General features: G+C 37.1%; 1 protein-coding gene across 3 annotated transcripts in view; it reads right to left on the bottom strand.

The window, feature by feature from the left end:
• ZNF148 (zinc finger protein 148) overlaps nucleotides 1-13,593 on the bottom strand; it is a 41,618-nt gene that overhangs the window by 11,344 nt on the left and 16,681 nt on the right. For 2 of the 3 annotated variants that reach the window (XM_005153790.3, XM_031053142.2), the window contains exons 2-5: nucleotides 7,019-7,364; nucleotides 5,658-5,783; nucleotides 2,530-2,653; nucleotides 1,783-1,866 (exon numbers count right to left, since the gene is read on the bottom strand). In XM_005153790.3, coding sequence (XP_005153847.1) covers nucleotides 1,783-1,866; nucleotides 2,530-2,653; nucleotides 5,658-5,783; nucleotides 7,019-7,348 — 664 coding nt within the window. In that variant the 5' untranslated portion in view covers nucleotides 7,349-7,364. The remainder of the gene's footprint in view (nucleotides 1-1,782; nucleotides 1,867-2,529; nucleotides 2,654-5,657; nucleotides 5,784-7,018; nucleotides 7,365-13,593) is intronic. The other variant, XM_031053143.2, reaches the window with a different exon arrangement.

The raw sequence follows: 13,593 nt of genomic DNA, 5'->3' as shown, positions 1-13,593 counted from the left end.
GAAGTGAAAGCACAGATAGGTATGTAGAATGCAAATGAGCTACACTGTAACTAGGCAAACCCAAAAATTAAGCAGTAGTTAAATACTTGCTAGCTAAATGGACTTCAAAAATGTTTTATCCACTTGTGGAAGCTGGGTCTTACATTTTCTCCTAACCACCTACTAGTTGTCACCTAAGAAAACACCTGTAATTCAACAATTTAAAACACAAGCACAATCTTCAATTTCCTGAGAAACAACCGAATATATCTCAGGATGCTGAGGAAAGGAGGAAAACATAGTTATCTAATAAAGTCAGATAACAATATAGTTCATTTGTTAAATGGCACCTTTTTCCCGGCTAAACAGAGACTAGTATATATGTAAGAGCTGGGAAAAAACCCTGCAATCCCACCACCCCTCCCTCCAAAGCTTACAATCAACACAAAATTCTCATTAGAGCTAGAAGTTGAATGAAAAAAAAAGTAATTAAATCTGTTTATAAAATATTTGCAGTCAAGTGTTAATTAACTGAATCACCCAGACTCTCATTTTCAAAGCCACGTACAGGGAATAATCCTCATTAAAAAAAAAATCATCTGAAAAGCATGGAGACTGTACTTAAATTTTTGCCTTTTTTGGAGGGTAAAGGGGAGAGGCCTGGCCAGATAGATGGAAGAGAGTGAATGGGCATTCTTTTCAAGAATAGTATCTACACAAAGTGGAGGCAGCATGGTTCACCAATTCAGAGCCAGAGGAAAGACTAGGAGCAGAACAAAGACACTGGACAGAAGAATGGAGGACTCTTCTGTGGCTGACTGGCTGAAGGAAACCTACTTAGTCTGGACTCATGGCAACCTAGGATACAAAAATCCCATAAACAACAGGGCATTTGTGCATGTAACTCCCTGTACACTGCTCTGAAAATTCATCTCGCAGAGTTTTTCTCCCTCTCAACTCTTACACATGCACACACTGCACTGCGTGTTAGTAGCTTTCATATCCATTTAAATTAATGCTACAGCCAAGAAACACTGTGCACATTCACCAGCTCTGCTTTTCTGAAAAAGAGGCTGAGAAACCGGCATCTAGTCCAAAGGGACCATATTACAAAATATTTAAAGAGGAATTGAAAGGCCATGCACCAAAATGCCAAAAACCCAATGAAGACAAACCTGTTAAAGAATGTGGTTTTGTGCAGTGCAAGAAGATAAAAAACTAAACATGTATAAACTTTAACTCTTTCTGGCTTAAAACTTTGGGCCTTATTTGACCTATACTGCCTATTTTTAAACTAAGGCTCTTATTTTTAGAACAGTTCTGAATTAAAAACTTTCAAAAAAAAAAAAGAAGGCAAGAAGTAAATCTGATACTAACACCTCTGGGGTTAGGCATTTTGGCCATTTTAGTCCTGGCACTTTTCCATCAAATTCCAAAATACAGAAATAAATCTACTGAAACACAATTTGGAAGTCCCCGTTATCTGAATTAACTTGATACAACAAAGATAGGACTGCTTAACAAACTTTGACTTCTGTGAACATACAAACTTCATGGTTTGTTACTCCGTGATTCTTTATAGAATACTACTTTCATATTTGCTTACTGGAGTTTACAGCCAAAGAAAAGTGGAGCAAGTTGAAAGCACAACACTAATTTATTTTTTTAAGTTTTATAACATCTGTTAAGTTAAAACAAACTACAACAGGGTTTTAGGCTGCATACTTATTACCAGAAACCTTGCCTGAGTGGGGAAACAGTTTTTAAGCACGCCAGTAAAGATACTCAAGGCACTATACTCACCAGTATGAATCTTCTCATGCCTCTGTAGCAGGTACTTCTGTATGAAACGCATGTCGCACTGACTGCACTGAAATGGTTTTTCACCTTGAACAATATAATGCCACATCCATAAGTTAATAACTACACACTGTTGTTTCTGATAACTACTTTTGAGGAATATTAAAAAGTCTGTTAAAAAAACAGCATCTGAGCAAATTCCAAAAATACTCTAGTATCAAAAAACATTAGTTTTACTAAGCATAAGAACTGCAGAATTCCTTCCATGATCCTAAGAGTCACATTAAGACTAGCACGGAAGTGTGATCTGAAATGGCTGTAATTTCCTTATGAACAAGATCAATTAGGATGCTGGCATAAGACTATATTCAGGATACTGGCAAGCTGTTATAATGGTAAGTACCTTTTTCACTTCTCCAAACCAGAGAGATACCTCATCAGGCAAATAAGCAGCCGGAACACATTTTACAAAGGGGTCAATTTTGGCACTTAGGCTACAAGTCAACCCTTTACTTTCTGATAAAGAAAGAAAAGAAACCTTGTAAACAGTTAGGTCTTTGGTTTATTAAACATATGTTGATTTTTTGTTTCTGGTATTCTTTTGACACTTTGGTGCATGGAATCTCTAAGCTTTGATGCCAAGTTAGCTACACTCTTAAAACTGAAAATCGCATAGAGCTGAAAACATTGTTAACATAAGTAAACAACTCTTTACATAGTAGAAAAGACAAATTTGAAGTCAAGCAGTACCTGTATGAATGAAGACATGTCTCTGTAAATGGTAGTTGGTTCTAAAGGCAGCATTGCAATGCTCACAAACATGAGATTTGTGGGTTTTCAGACCAAGTGATCCATCCTCATTTATTGTAAGGATCTATTTTAAAAAGAGTAAAATTTGTTCTCACACTACCCTCTAAAGATGTCTTATTAACTACAAAAAAAAAAAACACATTAATTTTTTCGATGCAGAAAATTAAAGTATTTCAGGTAAAACAATTCTAATTTCTACAAAGCTATGTGTTAGGATTTTAGTATACATTTCCAATTGCAGTCCAATCCAACTTGTACCTCACTTTGTATTAAAGAGATATCTCAACAGGACGGAGACAAAAGCAGCTCATGGAAAATTAGCTTAGAGCTCCCCTATTCACAGCTGGGTTACTTTATATGCTACTGTTTACTTTGTCCGTCTGTTGGAAAGGACATAAAGTAACCAAACCACCTCTGGGCACTGACCCACAGATGGTCATATTTTAAAGGAAAAGTAAAACATTATATTCTTTTTTTCAAATTACAACTGTAAATGTTTGCAATAAGGCATTAAAACTTATCCAGGAGAGTCACCCAAATTATCTACATCTACGTAATACCAGCAGTCCCAGAGGCAAAACTGTATTTTAAAAAGCAAAACCCCAAAGCCAAACAACCGAGACAATAGAATTATTCTTCTCCCCTTTCAGGTTTTTCACTCAATAAGTGAAAAAGTATTGCTCACTCAATATACATATTGAAGCATCTCCTTGACAAATTCAACTTGCCACCCCCCACTGCTCTGCTGTCAGACAGAGCTTCCATTTTTATATATAATTAAAAACTTAAACAAAAAATTTGCACCATATCTACCTTATTCAATAAAGCTCATCATAAAATTTCTCTAATTTGTCAAAAAAATCCAAGCCCCAAACTCTCTACTAACTCTGGCAAGAGAATAAGAAAACCAACAAACAAATTACAGTTCAAAAAGTCTTACTTAACTGGAAACAAAACTATAAAGAGCTTAAGTAATCTTAAATAACACAGTTTAGTCCCTTGTTATTAACAAAAAAAAATAAAGTCTGCAGGGGAAACATTTTCAATTTGATTAGCTATGAGGGTTTAGGTTTTATGATAATGGCAGTGATGAGGAGAGTCAATAACTGAAACAGTATTTCTGCAATAGTATCAAATACTATAGGATCTACTTAAAATTTTAATTCTACTGCATCAAAATGTAGCAAGAGCAAAAGTCTCAAGCTAACAAATTCTTGTGCATTCACTCTGAAGGACAAGCACATTCATACGTTTGTAAGATCGGTATGTTACAGCTCCAATAAGTCACAGATACAGACAATTACAAAAACTCTGTTCTGTAACAATCTACAGCTTAGGAAACACTGACTGGTTATGTAAAATTAATTTAAATACATGTTATGAAATGCTTCTTGTATATTGAAATTTTAAAATAATTGTGCAGAAAATATACTTAATTTCACAGTTATCCTAACCCTGGGCTCTTCTACTGCATCCATTCATTGTACCACCTCTTAAATGAAGGAAGATAACTTTGTCAGTGCAGTTTTCCTAGTAAAAGCAACAAAAAAGCTTTTATGTATGTATGTGGTGTGCATGTGTGTGCGCATGCATGTGTGTATGTGTGTGAGCTTGTGTTTGGGTGCATGGAAAAGTACATAGGATAAAAGCTGATGAGTTTTTGATATGATGACTACATTAATATAAAATTTAAGATGTTTCAGCATGTTAATTGACTTCCATTTGTAAAAGTCCCAGCTGCTCTTTGGACGGAAAACCAAATGCTAGCTTAAACTGCAGTAGGGTCTCACCTACGTCAGCCCTTCAGTTTCCTTCTGCCTTTTTACTCCACTGATTTCAAAAAAAGGGGAAGAGAGCCTGAAAAAGAACCTGTTTAATGATTCGCCTGATTATTTTTCAATCTTTTGTCATCTCAAAAGACTAACACTGACAGATTGGGAGGTAAAAAGGAAGCATGCAAGTACACATCTGTAGAAAGAGAGACACATGCCTCTCCTACCTTGCCATGTTTCCATGGAAGTGATCTGTGGACGTACTCAACCTAGATCTCCTTCTTCTACCAAAGCGATGCACAGGATTTGGAACTTGCTTCCACACCCAATCTGAAACAATGTCTCAACTTTCCAAGAATACTACAGATGCAACCTCATTTGACAATGCTTTGAGGAGGACTGAGGGGTCCCACTCCTAGGCCAACAAAAAGGAGGTTGGGGTGTTTTTCTTGGCGTACAGGTGAGTTTGCCTTCAATGTATACACAGTCTGGATTGATTTCAGAGTAAGTTTCTTTTAATGCTGCTGCATGATAATATATAACTGATTTTTGCCTATCAGAGCAGCCTGTATATGCTCTATCTTAAGCCTGAAGATTAATACTGATTTGGGGAATTACTAGAAGATATAACACTGCTACCTCATGAGGTGAAAAGATTCTGGGTTTATCTGAAGTGCATCTCAATAGAAGAAAATTGTTTTCAGACATACTGGGATACATACTCTTCATGAATGGATCTACAAAAGAAATTTTGAAGTAACAAACCAGCAGCTATGGTAAGAATCTTTTGATATAAAGAAATACATATATGAAGATGATTATGACCACAGGAATAATCCCTACTGGGAAATTATTTTTTTATATATTAGTAAACTTTTTAGAATTGTCAAAACTACCATTTTAGATTTCTTTTTAAAAATCTTTTCAGTACTATGCATGAAGCATGTAAAATTATCAGGCTCACAGAAAAGCACAACTATTATTAAGATAGATATAGAGTAATGATTTACAAACTGTATACAAAGCTACTCATAATTTAAAAAAAAAATTATTTGGAGAGAGAACTGCCTGGAGAGACAGATGTTAAATATGGCAAGGGTTCACGTTGCTAAAAAGAGTTCAAAGAAAAACACTGTTATATCAGGTTTTGGTTTGGGTCTCTGGTGAACTTCAGAGCTGCATCTTTACTGAGCAAACAAACAATTTCCAGCCTAACTACTTCAGTAATGAAATTAGTCATAGTCAACCAAATCTTCAGGTTCTTTTAATCTTGGTTTTGCCAAATCAATGTCTTACTTTTGCTGGTGAACGCTGTTTTCTTTTCTTCTTTTTCTGCAAATCTACTGGCTCTCGTATTTGTTTTTTGTCTCGTTTCTGTTGTTCAGATGCATCAGTAAAGGTAATTTCTTGCTTTACACTGATCTGTTAAGATACCAAGTGCCAGTTTCAGGTAAGGTTCTCACTACAGAAAAGCAATTTTTCAATTTTAGAAGATGACAAACTGCTGAAACAGAAAACCTTTTTCTAAGGGAATTAATCTCGTGGCTTCATTCTTTCAGAAATTTAAGTGAAAGGAATAAGAAGTGCCTTAAATAAAAAAAGGGCATAGTTAATTTCTACAGTGACATTTTGATGTATCCCTTCATTCATCTCCCAAGGTCTTTTTTCCTCTTGACCTGTGGTGATTTTGAGATCAGTTCTCATATTAAAATCACTTCCATCTGTAAAACCATCCAGGTTTTCATACCTATTTTACTTTAGTGAGTGTTGTTGTCAATGCAAGATTTAAAGGAATAGTTTATTATATATTTAAGACAGAAGTTGGTTTCTTTTAAGGAAAAAAAAAAAACAAAAAAAAACCCCAAACAGTACTAATGAAGTTTTTGGGGAAAAAAAAATCTTGACCTAATGTAAACTTTAATAAAGAGCATGATACTCTTACATTTTTTTTTCTAACGCCTTAACCACCTGATCTAAGAGAGTAGTGTTTTAACAATGCTACCTTTCTGAAGATTATTCTTCATGTATATGGCTATCTAATTTTAAAGTCCTGGTAACTCTCCTTTATGTTTGAAGGGTAACAGTGATGATGTGCTGCATTACACCAGACGCTGTTTTCAGAAGGAAGTCATCTACATTCTCTCTGGGAAAGCTGAGGTACACCTTCTATCAGGTATCGAGGAAGGGCATATTTATGGTCATGTATGAAGTGTCACAGTCCAACCTGCAGTGTGAATGCAATTGCTAAGCGTCCACATACTTTGAAAACATGCAAGATGCTTCCTAAAGCAAAAGAAACTAAATAGTACTATGAACAGCATAAACAGTATGCACCTTTTAATAATGCTATTTATTCTGGTTTGTAGTTACCCTTGAACATTAAATATATTTAAAGAAGCACATTTTAATGCATTAATTCTATGGTTAATAGCCTGCTCATAAAATATTTATAAAACAGATACTGAAAGATTATGCTTAATTGGCAAATTTATCCATGGCCAGAAGCAAATGACATTTTCATAAATAGCATTCATTCATAAATACTTTGATAATCAAAATCTGAACAAGCAATTAACAGATTCTTGCCAGAGTAGAATTAGACTACCAGATCAAGCTTCCTAGTAATTTCTCCAATATTTCACAAAGAAATTGCTTACAGGGACATTAACAGCATACTGCAGCCCTTGAGGAAGTCTATCTTGTGCATCGATGTCATCATCATTTTTTACCGTCTCCTCATGGACCATGAGTTCATCATGTGAAATCATCTCTTGCTGCCGAAGTTCACTCTCCTGTAACACTTCATCTGCTGCAAGAATTTCTTGGTGCGCCATAGTCCGATCTTGAAGCACTGCCTCTTGCCGCTCTCCCGACACTCCAGACTGGTCAGATACTGCACCCATCCCTACCATAGCCCTGGATGACTGCATTTGGTCTATGCCACCACATTTAAGAAATAATCCTCCCAGCTTGTCTTCAATGTTCATTCTTAAGTGCAATAACCTACAAAGAAAGTTTTAATAGTAAACATCTACAATTGGTGCTCTTGCTTTAAATTTTTTACTTTAAAACATTTTGTAAGAACGCAGCATTCAACATACACACATGCACTCCTAAAACTGACAGCTGACTAAAAGCAAAAAGTTGGACATCTTGGTTCAACATGAAAAGATTCTCCCTTCACACACATACATGTGTACACAATTGAACACTTTCAAATCAAAAGTTCAAAATCAAAGTGCCTTTTGATTACTGGCAAAATTCTGGTACTTAGGCAACAGATAATTCTTCCTTCTCATTTCTCAAAAATTTGTTGGGTTTTTTTTCCTGTGTGCCCTTTTTACTCTGTTCCCTTTTTCCATTTTGACTGTCTTTTACAAATGCTTCTTTCATATTGGTCATGTTCTTCCTACTTACTTGTCCTTTAAGTGCCCTTTCACTGCTGCTACCCCAGGGCATACTGTAGCTGCTGGAACATCTTTATATCCACTACAAGTGAGGGAAAACTGGGCTGCATCAAAAGAAGCATGGCGAGCAGGTCAAGGCAGAGCACTCTCCCCCTCTACTCCATTCTGGTGAATGCCCACCTGCAGCGCCTAATTCAGCCCTGGGGTGCCCAGCATAGGAAAGACATGGACATGTTGGAGCAAGTGCAGAGGATGGCCATTAAAATGACTGGAGAGTTGAAGCACCTCTTCAACTCAAGACAGGCTGAGAGGGTTGGGGTTGTTCAGCCTGAAGAAGAGAAGGTTCTGGGGAAAACTTAGAGCAGCCTTTCAATATCTGAAGGGGGCTTACAGGAAAGATGGGGACAAACTTTTTAGTCGGGTGAGGGGACAAGGAGTAACGGTTTTAGACTAAAGGAGCTACAGTAGATTCAGACTAGAGATAAGGAAGAAATTCTCAACTGTGAGGTGGTGAGGCACTGAAACATGTTGTCCAGAGAGGTGGTAGATGCCCCATCCACAGAAACAACCAAGGTCAGGATGGAGAGGGCTCTGAGCCACCTGATCCAGTTGAAGAGCCATTCCTGATCTTTTTTTTTTTGGGGGGGGACATGACACAACTCTAGATGACCATGAAAGGTCCCTTCCAAACCAAACTATTCTATGATTCCACAAAAATACAGCTTTCTGGCTTAATGTATATGACAAATAAAGATTACAGAGAGTTCAAGTGTGTTATGCGTGTTTATAAAAAAGGCATTCACTTTCACACCCTCTAAGCAGGAGCATGAGTCAGGAAATATGAATTCCAGTCACGAATAGCAATACCATTGCATTGGCTTCTGCCATACACATATAAGATCATAGTATTTCAACAAACATCATGACATTAATTGTTTTTAAGACACAGTGGCAGGCTTTTGTGAAGCTGGAATTGGCAGCATCTTCTTATTCTACTTATATATACAAGACAGTCTTAGGCTCTCCTCCTTGGCAGGAGGCTGTCCTACTGGCTCCTACTGGCTGTCCAGTCACAGCAGTCAGCCTTCTTCACCCTATTCCCCAGGTCAGTAACTCCTACCCATTCCACAGTGCTCTGGTCTACTCCTTCTGACAGACAGACATTCTCCCTCCATCCCTCTATCTTCCCACAGCTGGAGAGCAAAAACTACACAAAGGCTGCAACAGACACAGGGATGAGAGCAGAGGTACAGTGGAGTTGGACAACACATAGCGGGGCTAGCCAAAGTATTAGATGGGTCTAGTTGAGAGTGTAAAGATTTTGATGCACTGAGAATTATGACAGTGATGTTGGTATGCTGTTATTCGTCAGCTTCAAATTCTGTCCTGCTCAAAAGTGCAGCACAGTGGAAGACTCCATCCATTCAAGTTTTAAGCCAGAGTCTATGCTGCTTTTCCTGCAGCTCTTGATGATGACCAGAGAAATCAAGTCTCTCTGCCTACAACTGGTAGAGCCATCACCATGCAGAACTGCAACACCATAGCTCCCTGCCAGCTGCAAAAAGCAACATGCAAAAAGACTGGATCAAACAAATGGGTAAATTTCAATTTTCAGATTAATCCATTTCATCACTTTCCAAGAAATATTCTTCACCACGAAAATCTTTTGAAACTTCTCAATGATCTTCAACATCTGTGAAGACTTTTATATACATATGTGTGTGTATATATATATATATACAAAACTATACTAAGTTTAGAAAATAAACAGCAGTCTTTTGTCAGGTGAGGTCCTTGAGTACTTGGTAGGAATGCAAGCCACCAGCACAAACGGCTGAAAGGTCTTGAAGTTCTCCTTAATTATACTTTCGTTTCAAATAGTACTATTAGTTCTTAACCTTCTGAAAGTAAAATTCACTCGATTTCTTAAAAACAACAAAGAGAGGAACAAACCAACCCACCACACACCCCAACAAATAATCAAAAAACCCCACCATTAACACCTTCCAGTAGCAACTCCTGTCCTACAACTTGAAAGTGCGAGAACATTTGTCCCTGTTCTCTATTGTGACTGGGTCTAAATTTCTGAATATATCATAGAACAGCTGACAGACAGGGTGTTCTGACCTCTCAGAGTTTCAAATACTTAAGAGGCCCACTGAAGAAAAGCTTTTCAGACAATTTAGTATCTTTTCAGTAAGCCTTCCTCAGCTGGAAGTTAGGAGGTCGGAGTCACCAGGCTAAATCTCTTTATATATGACACTGTCGTAGAAAACTTTAATATTCATTTCTATGTAAAAAGCACATTCTAGGGACCAAAAATGCCTGCGGCATGAGAACAATATGGGGAAAATTCCTGTTCAGAGCATCTATGCTTGCAATTTGTCCTTTTCTGTTCTTCTGCAGTTCTAATGTAAAGAAGTTTGAAATCTTGCTCTTGCTTTTCACAGCATCTGACTTCAAATACAGATAACAATTCCTTAATGCCTTGAATGAACTCAGGTAGTGCTAGGTAACAATCCACTTCATAGTAAGAGAACGAGGCTTCACGTGCGTTCAAGGGAAAATGCATGTCCGGTATGCCACACAGCCACATGCAGACACTATATAATCCATGAAGTATTTTTTGGACGTAACTGGGAAACCATACTGATAGTTTCTCAGCAATATCACAAACAAACAAACAAAAGAAAAACCCTGGCACAGCGCTAAGGCTATATTTTTTCCACCAATGCAGATCTCCCAGGGAGACCTTGCAACAACATCCTAAAAGAAGAAAATGAGGATGAATTTATCGTCTTATCAGTGTGGAATATCCTGTGCCAAGTAAGAAATGTGAGAAGGAACTGAAGCTCTTAATCTGTCTCCCATGGAGCCATTATTTGATGAGAGATGGTGCAAAATATCTAAGGTTGAGAGTGGTTTCTTAGGTAGGGAATTTTAAACATGTAGCTTGAAAGATAAACTCCAAGGGAAACATGCAGATACATTTACTTATATCAGCCTTTATTCCAAATTAGTCCACAGTCAGGACACACCTGAGATTGTCATCACTATGCTTTTGTTCCACACTACAGAAATATGACAGCATAAGCTCACAGCGGATTCTTTAGAGGAATGACGTAGACAAGTACTAGAATACAAGAACTCAAGATGCTGAAACACATTCAAGGGAGAACAAACAGTATCAAGTGTGAGAACATGGTGGCCCTAATCTGTCTGCTCAAACCACAGCACAGAAGGTTGTTCCACATGGAGGACACCAACATATCTCTCTGAAATTAGGTATGGATTGTGGGAATCCTGGACTTCAAGCTAGGCAGGCAAAAGCAAATAGAGAAACCGAGTGTTTAACAGTGCTACTCTCACCAACATAGGCAGGAAGACTCGCAACATGCAAGATACAGCAGCTGCCCAGAAGACAGGCTAGCAACATACTAGTATTTACTGGTCTTGCTAGTGTTCTCAGTTGCAAGGGATATGGAAACTTTTGTACTCATTCTGACTAGTTAGCTTAGCAGAGTCATCCAACCGAAAGCATTCAAGTTGTTTTCCAGTTATGATCTTGAGTCATATCAGAAGCTGGTACAGTAAGTGTACTGCTTATTAAATCAGGCTTTTCGTAGAAAAATAATGAGAATTCACAGCATTAGGCTGCATATTCTAAGTGATGAAACACAATGTAAGCTATGTGACATGCAGGTACTGTTTTAAAATGAAAAAACACCAACAAAAGTAAGCTATTAATCCAACAAGAAGCATCCCAATTGCAATCAATCCACTAAAACACATGTAATTTGTCAAGTGACACCTTCTGGCTCACATAAAAGGATTGCTATCATTTAAACTGAATATGAGGAGAAGTGTTCTTGGAAGAATGACAGTGTGATAAAGAAAATGTAAGTTAAAAGCATTCAAACAAGCTCACTTTACCAAGCCTGCAAAGATTAGACAAATACTTTAAGTGCAAGATGAATCTGTGAAATAAAGATCAACTTATTTTGATATTATCTTGAAGGAAGCTACAATAATGCAAACCATGTACACATAAGCACATTTCTTGGCATAAGACATTGCAATCCTTATTGCAGAGATGTTTTCCATGGAATTTCAGAACTTCTATTAAGCTTCACAAAATAGTATTTCTTTGAATATCTAGTTCCCCTATATACTGACAGAAAAAGAGCTGTCAACAAAACTTTTAAAGTATCCTTTTTGCTTGGCAGAGGTTCTCCAAGCCTTTACTTCTATATAAAACATTTCACATGAGACATCTACAGAGCCTCCTGTGCAGGGGCACAGTTTGGGGGAGAAAAGGAGAAACTGGAGACACTGCATAGAAAAGGTCTCCTGGGATTACCCCAGCACCTTCTCTCTTCACGCAGTGCTCCGCAGCTGCTTGCAAAACATCCACAACCAATGAACCATGCTGCTTCATTTAAAAAAACTGCTGCTAAGCCAAACCCTATGGCAGTACTTCAGAACTATTCATTTCAGTAACCCTGACATCAGTTTTTCCAAAGATTTCTGGTGCAGTAAATTGAGTGCTAAAGACAATATTCCTAATTAAAGAAATAGCCATTTAAACAAGAACATACTAAATGAATAGCATGATGTCCTTCCCAAGTCAGAATTAAAAATTAAAATACAATCAAAAGAAGACATTAATGGATTTTAAAACATCTGCTGGGACGGTGGATACTATGAAGTAAACCCTGAAGGGAGGTGGCAAAAGTTGTTAGCCACTGGAGTACAAAACATGGTCCATCTCTTTTCCTTCACTTCAGCTGATAGTGGGTAACAGCTTTTTGTCTTCTCCTTTCTTTTCTTAAACAAATAGTAAACGGTTATTTGATTTAATGAGCAAGTACCCAGAGATACCAACTGGGCTCAAAATAAAATTCACATATACAGCACTAAGTTTCTGTAGTTTGGATTTAAAAGATTATTTCTGGAGAATTGAAAAAAGAAAATATGCTTAAGGATTAGTAAGAAAGAAACAAAACATGAAAATTATCTGCATTTTAATATCTATTTATAGAACAGAATTCATTTCATGTTTTTTCTTGGTTTTGGTTTAGTTTTTGTTGTTTTTTTTTAAGATGGGCTTTTTCTGCTTGTAAACAATTCCCTGAAAGTGTTCATTAGCTCAATACTTCAGCTTTTAAGTGTTAAAAAGCAGCATTTGCTACTTTCTGTGCCTGTATCCCACTGCTTTTCTTTCCTGTATTAACTTCTCACTGGTTTTCCAAAGCAAAGCAGATTAAAGGAAGGTTGAATGAAATAGGAAATGAAAGTTTTTTAAAATTTGATTCTTTTTCTGGCTTAAATCTGAAGGAGTTAAGAAAACTTCTGAAGAATTCTAACACAGACTTGAGATAGAAATATTGCTTCCATACATAACCATAACTCCCTTTGACTGTATTTTCTAAGATTTAACAATCTGAACACAAGAGCCAGGATGCAGAACAGCAATTCTAACATGCATTTAGCAATTCAATACTGTCCTGAGGAAAACATCTACTTCCAAGATTCCCATCACAAAAGCCAACACAGAGCTCAACTGAAGCTGTTAAATGGCTTCAGGGTAACCTCACATTGGAAGTAACCCAATCAACATTATTTTAGTTCCACATTTTGGGAAGTATGTTTTCATTTAAGGTAAGACAAGACAAACTTCCTCATGAAAAATACCTGAAGGTACAGAATATGTACCTGAGCATGTTCCTACCACATCCTTGCTTCCACAACAGCCTTTAAAAGAACAAGTGCATGCAGAGCCTAAACAACAAACTGTATAAAGGCTACTAGTACAAAATTAAGGT

Source organism: Melopsittacus undulatus, chromosome 4 (assembly GCF_012275295.1).
Source record: "Melopsittacus undulatus isolate bMelUnd1 chromosome 4, bMelUnd1.mat.Z, whole genome shotgun sequence".
NCBI classification, from domain to species: Eukaryota; Metazoa; Chordata; class Aves; order Psittaciformes; family Psittaculidae; genus Melopsittacus; species Melopsittacus undulatus.
The sequence above is the reverse complement of the archived record's forward strand: the minus strand, read 5'-3'. Positions and strand labels throughout refer to the sequence as shown.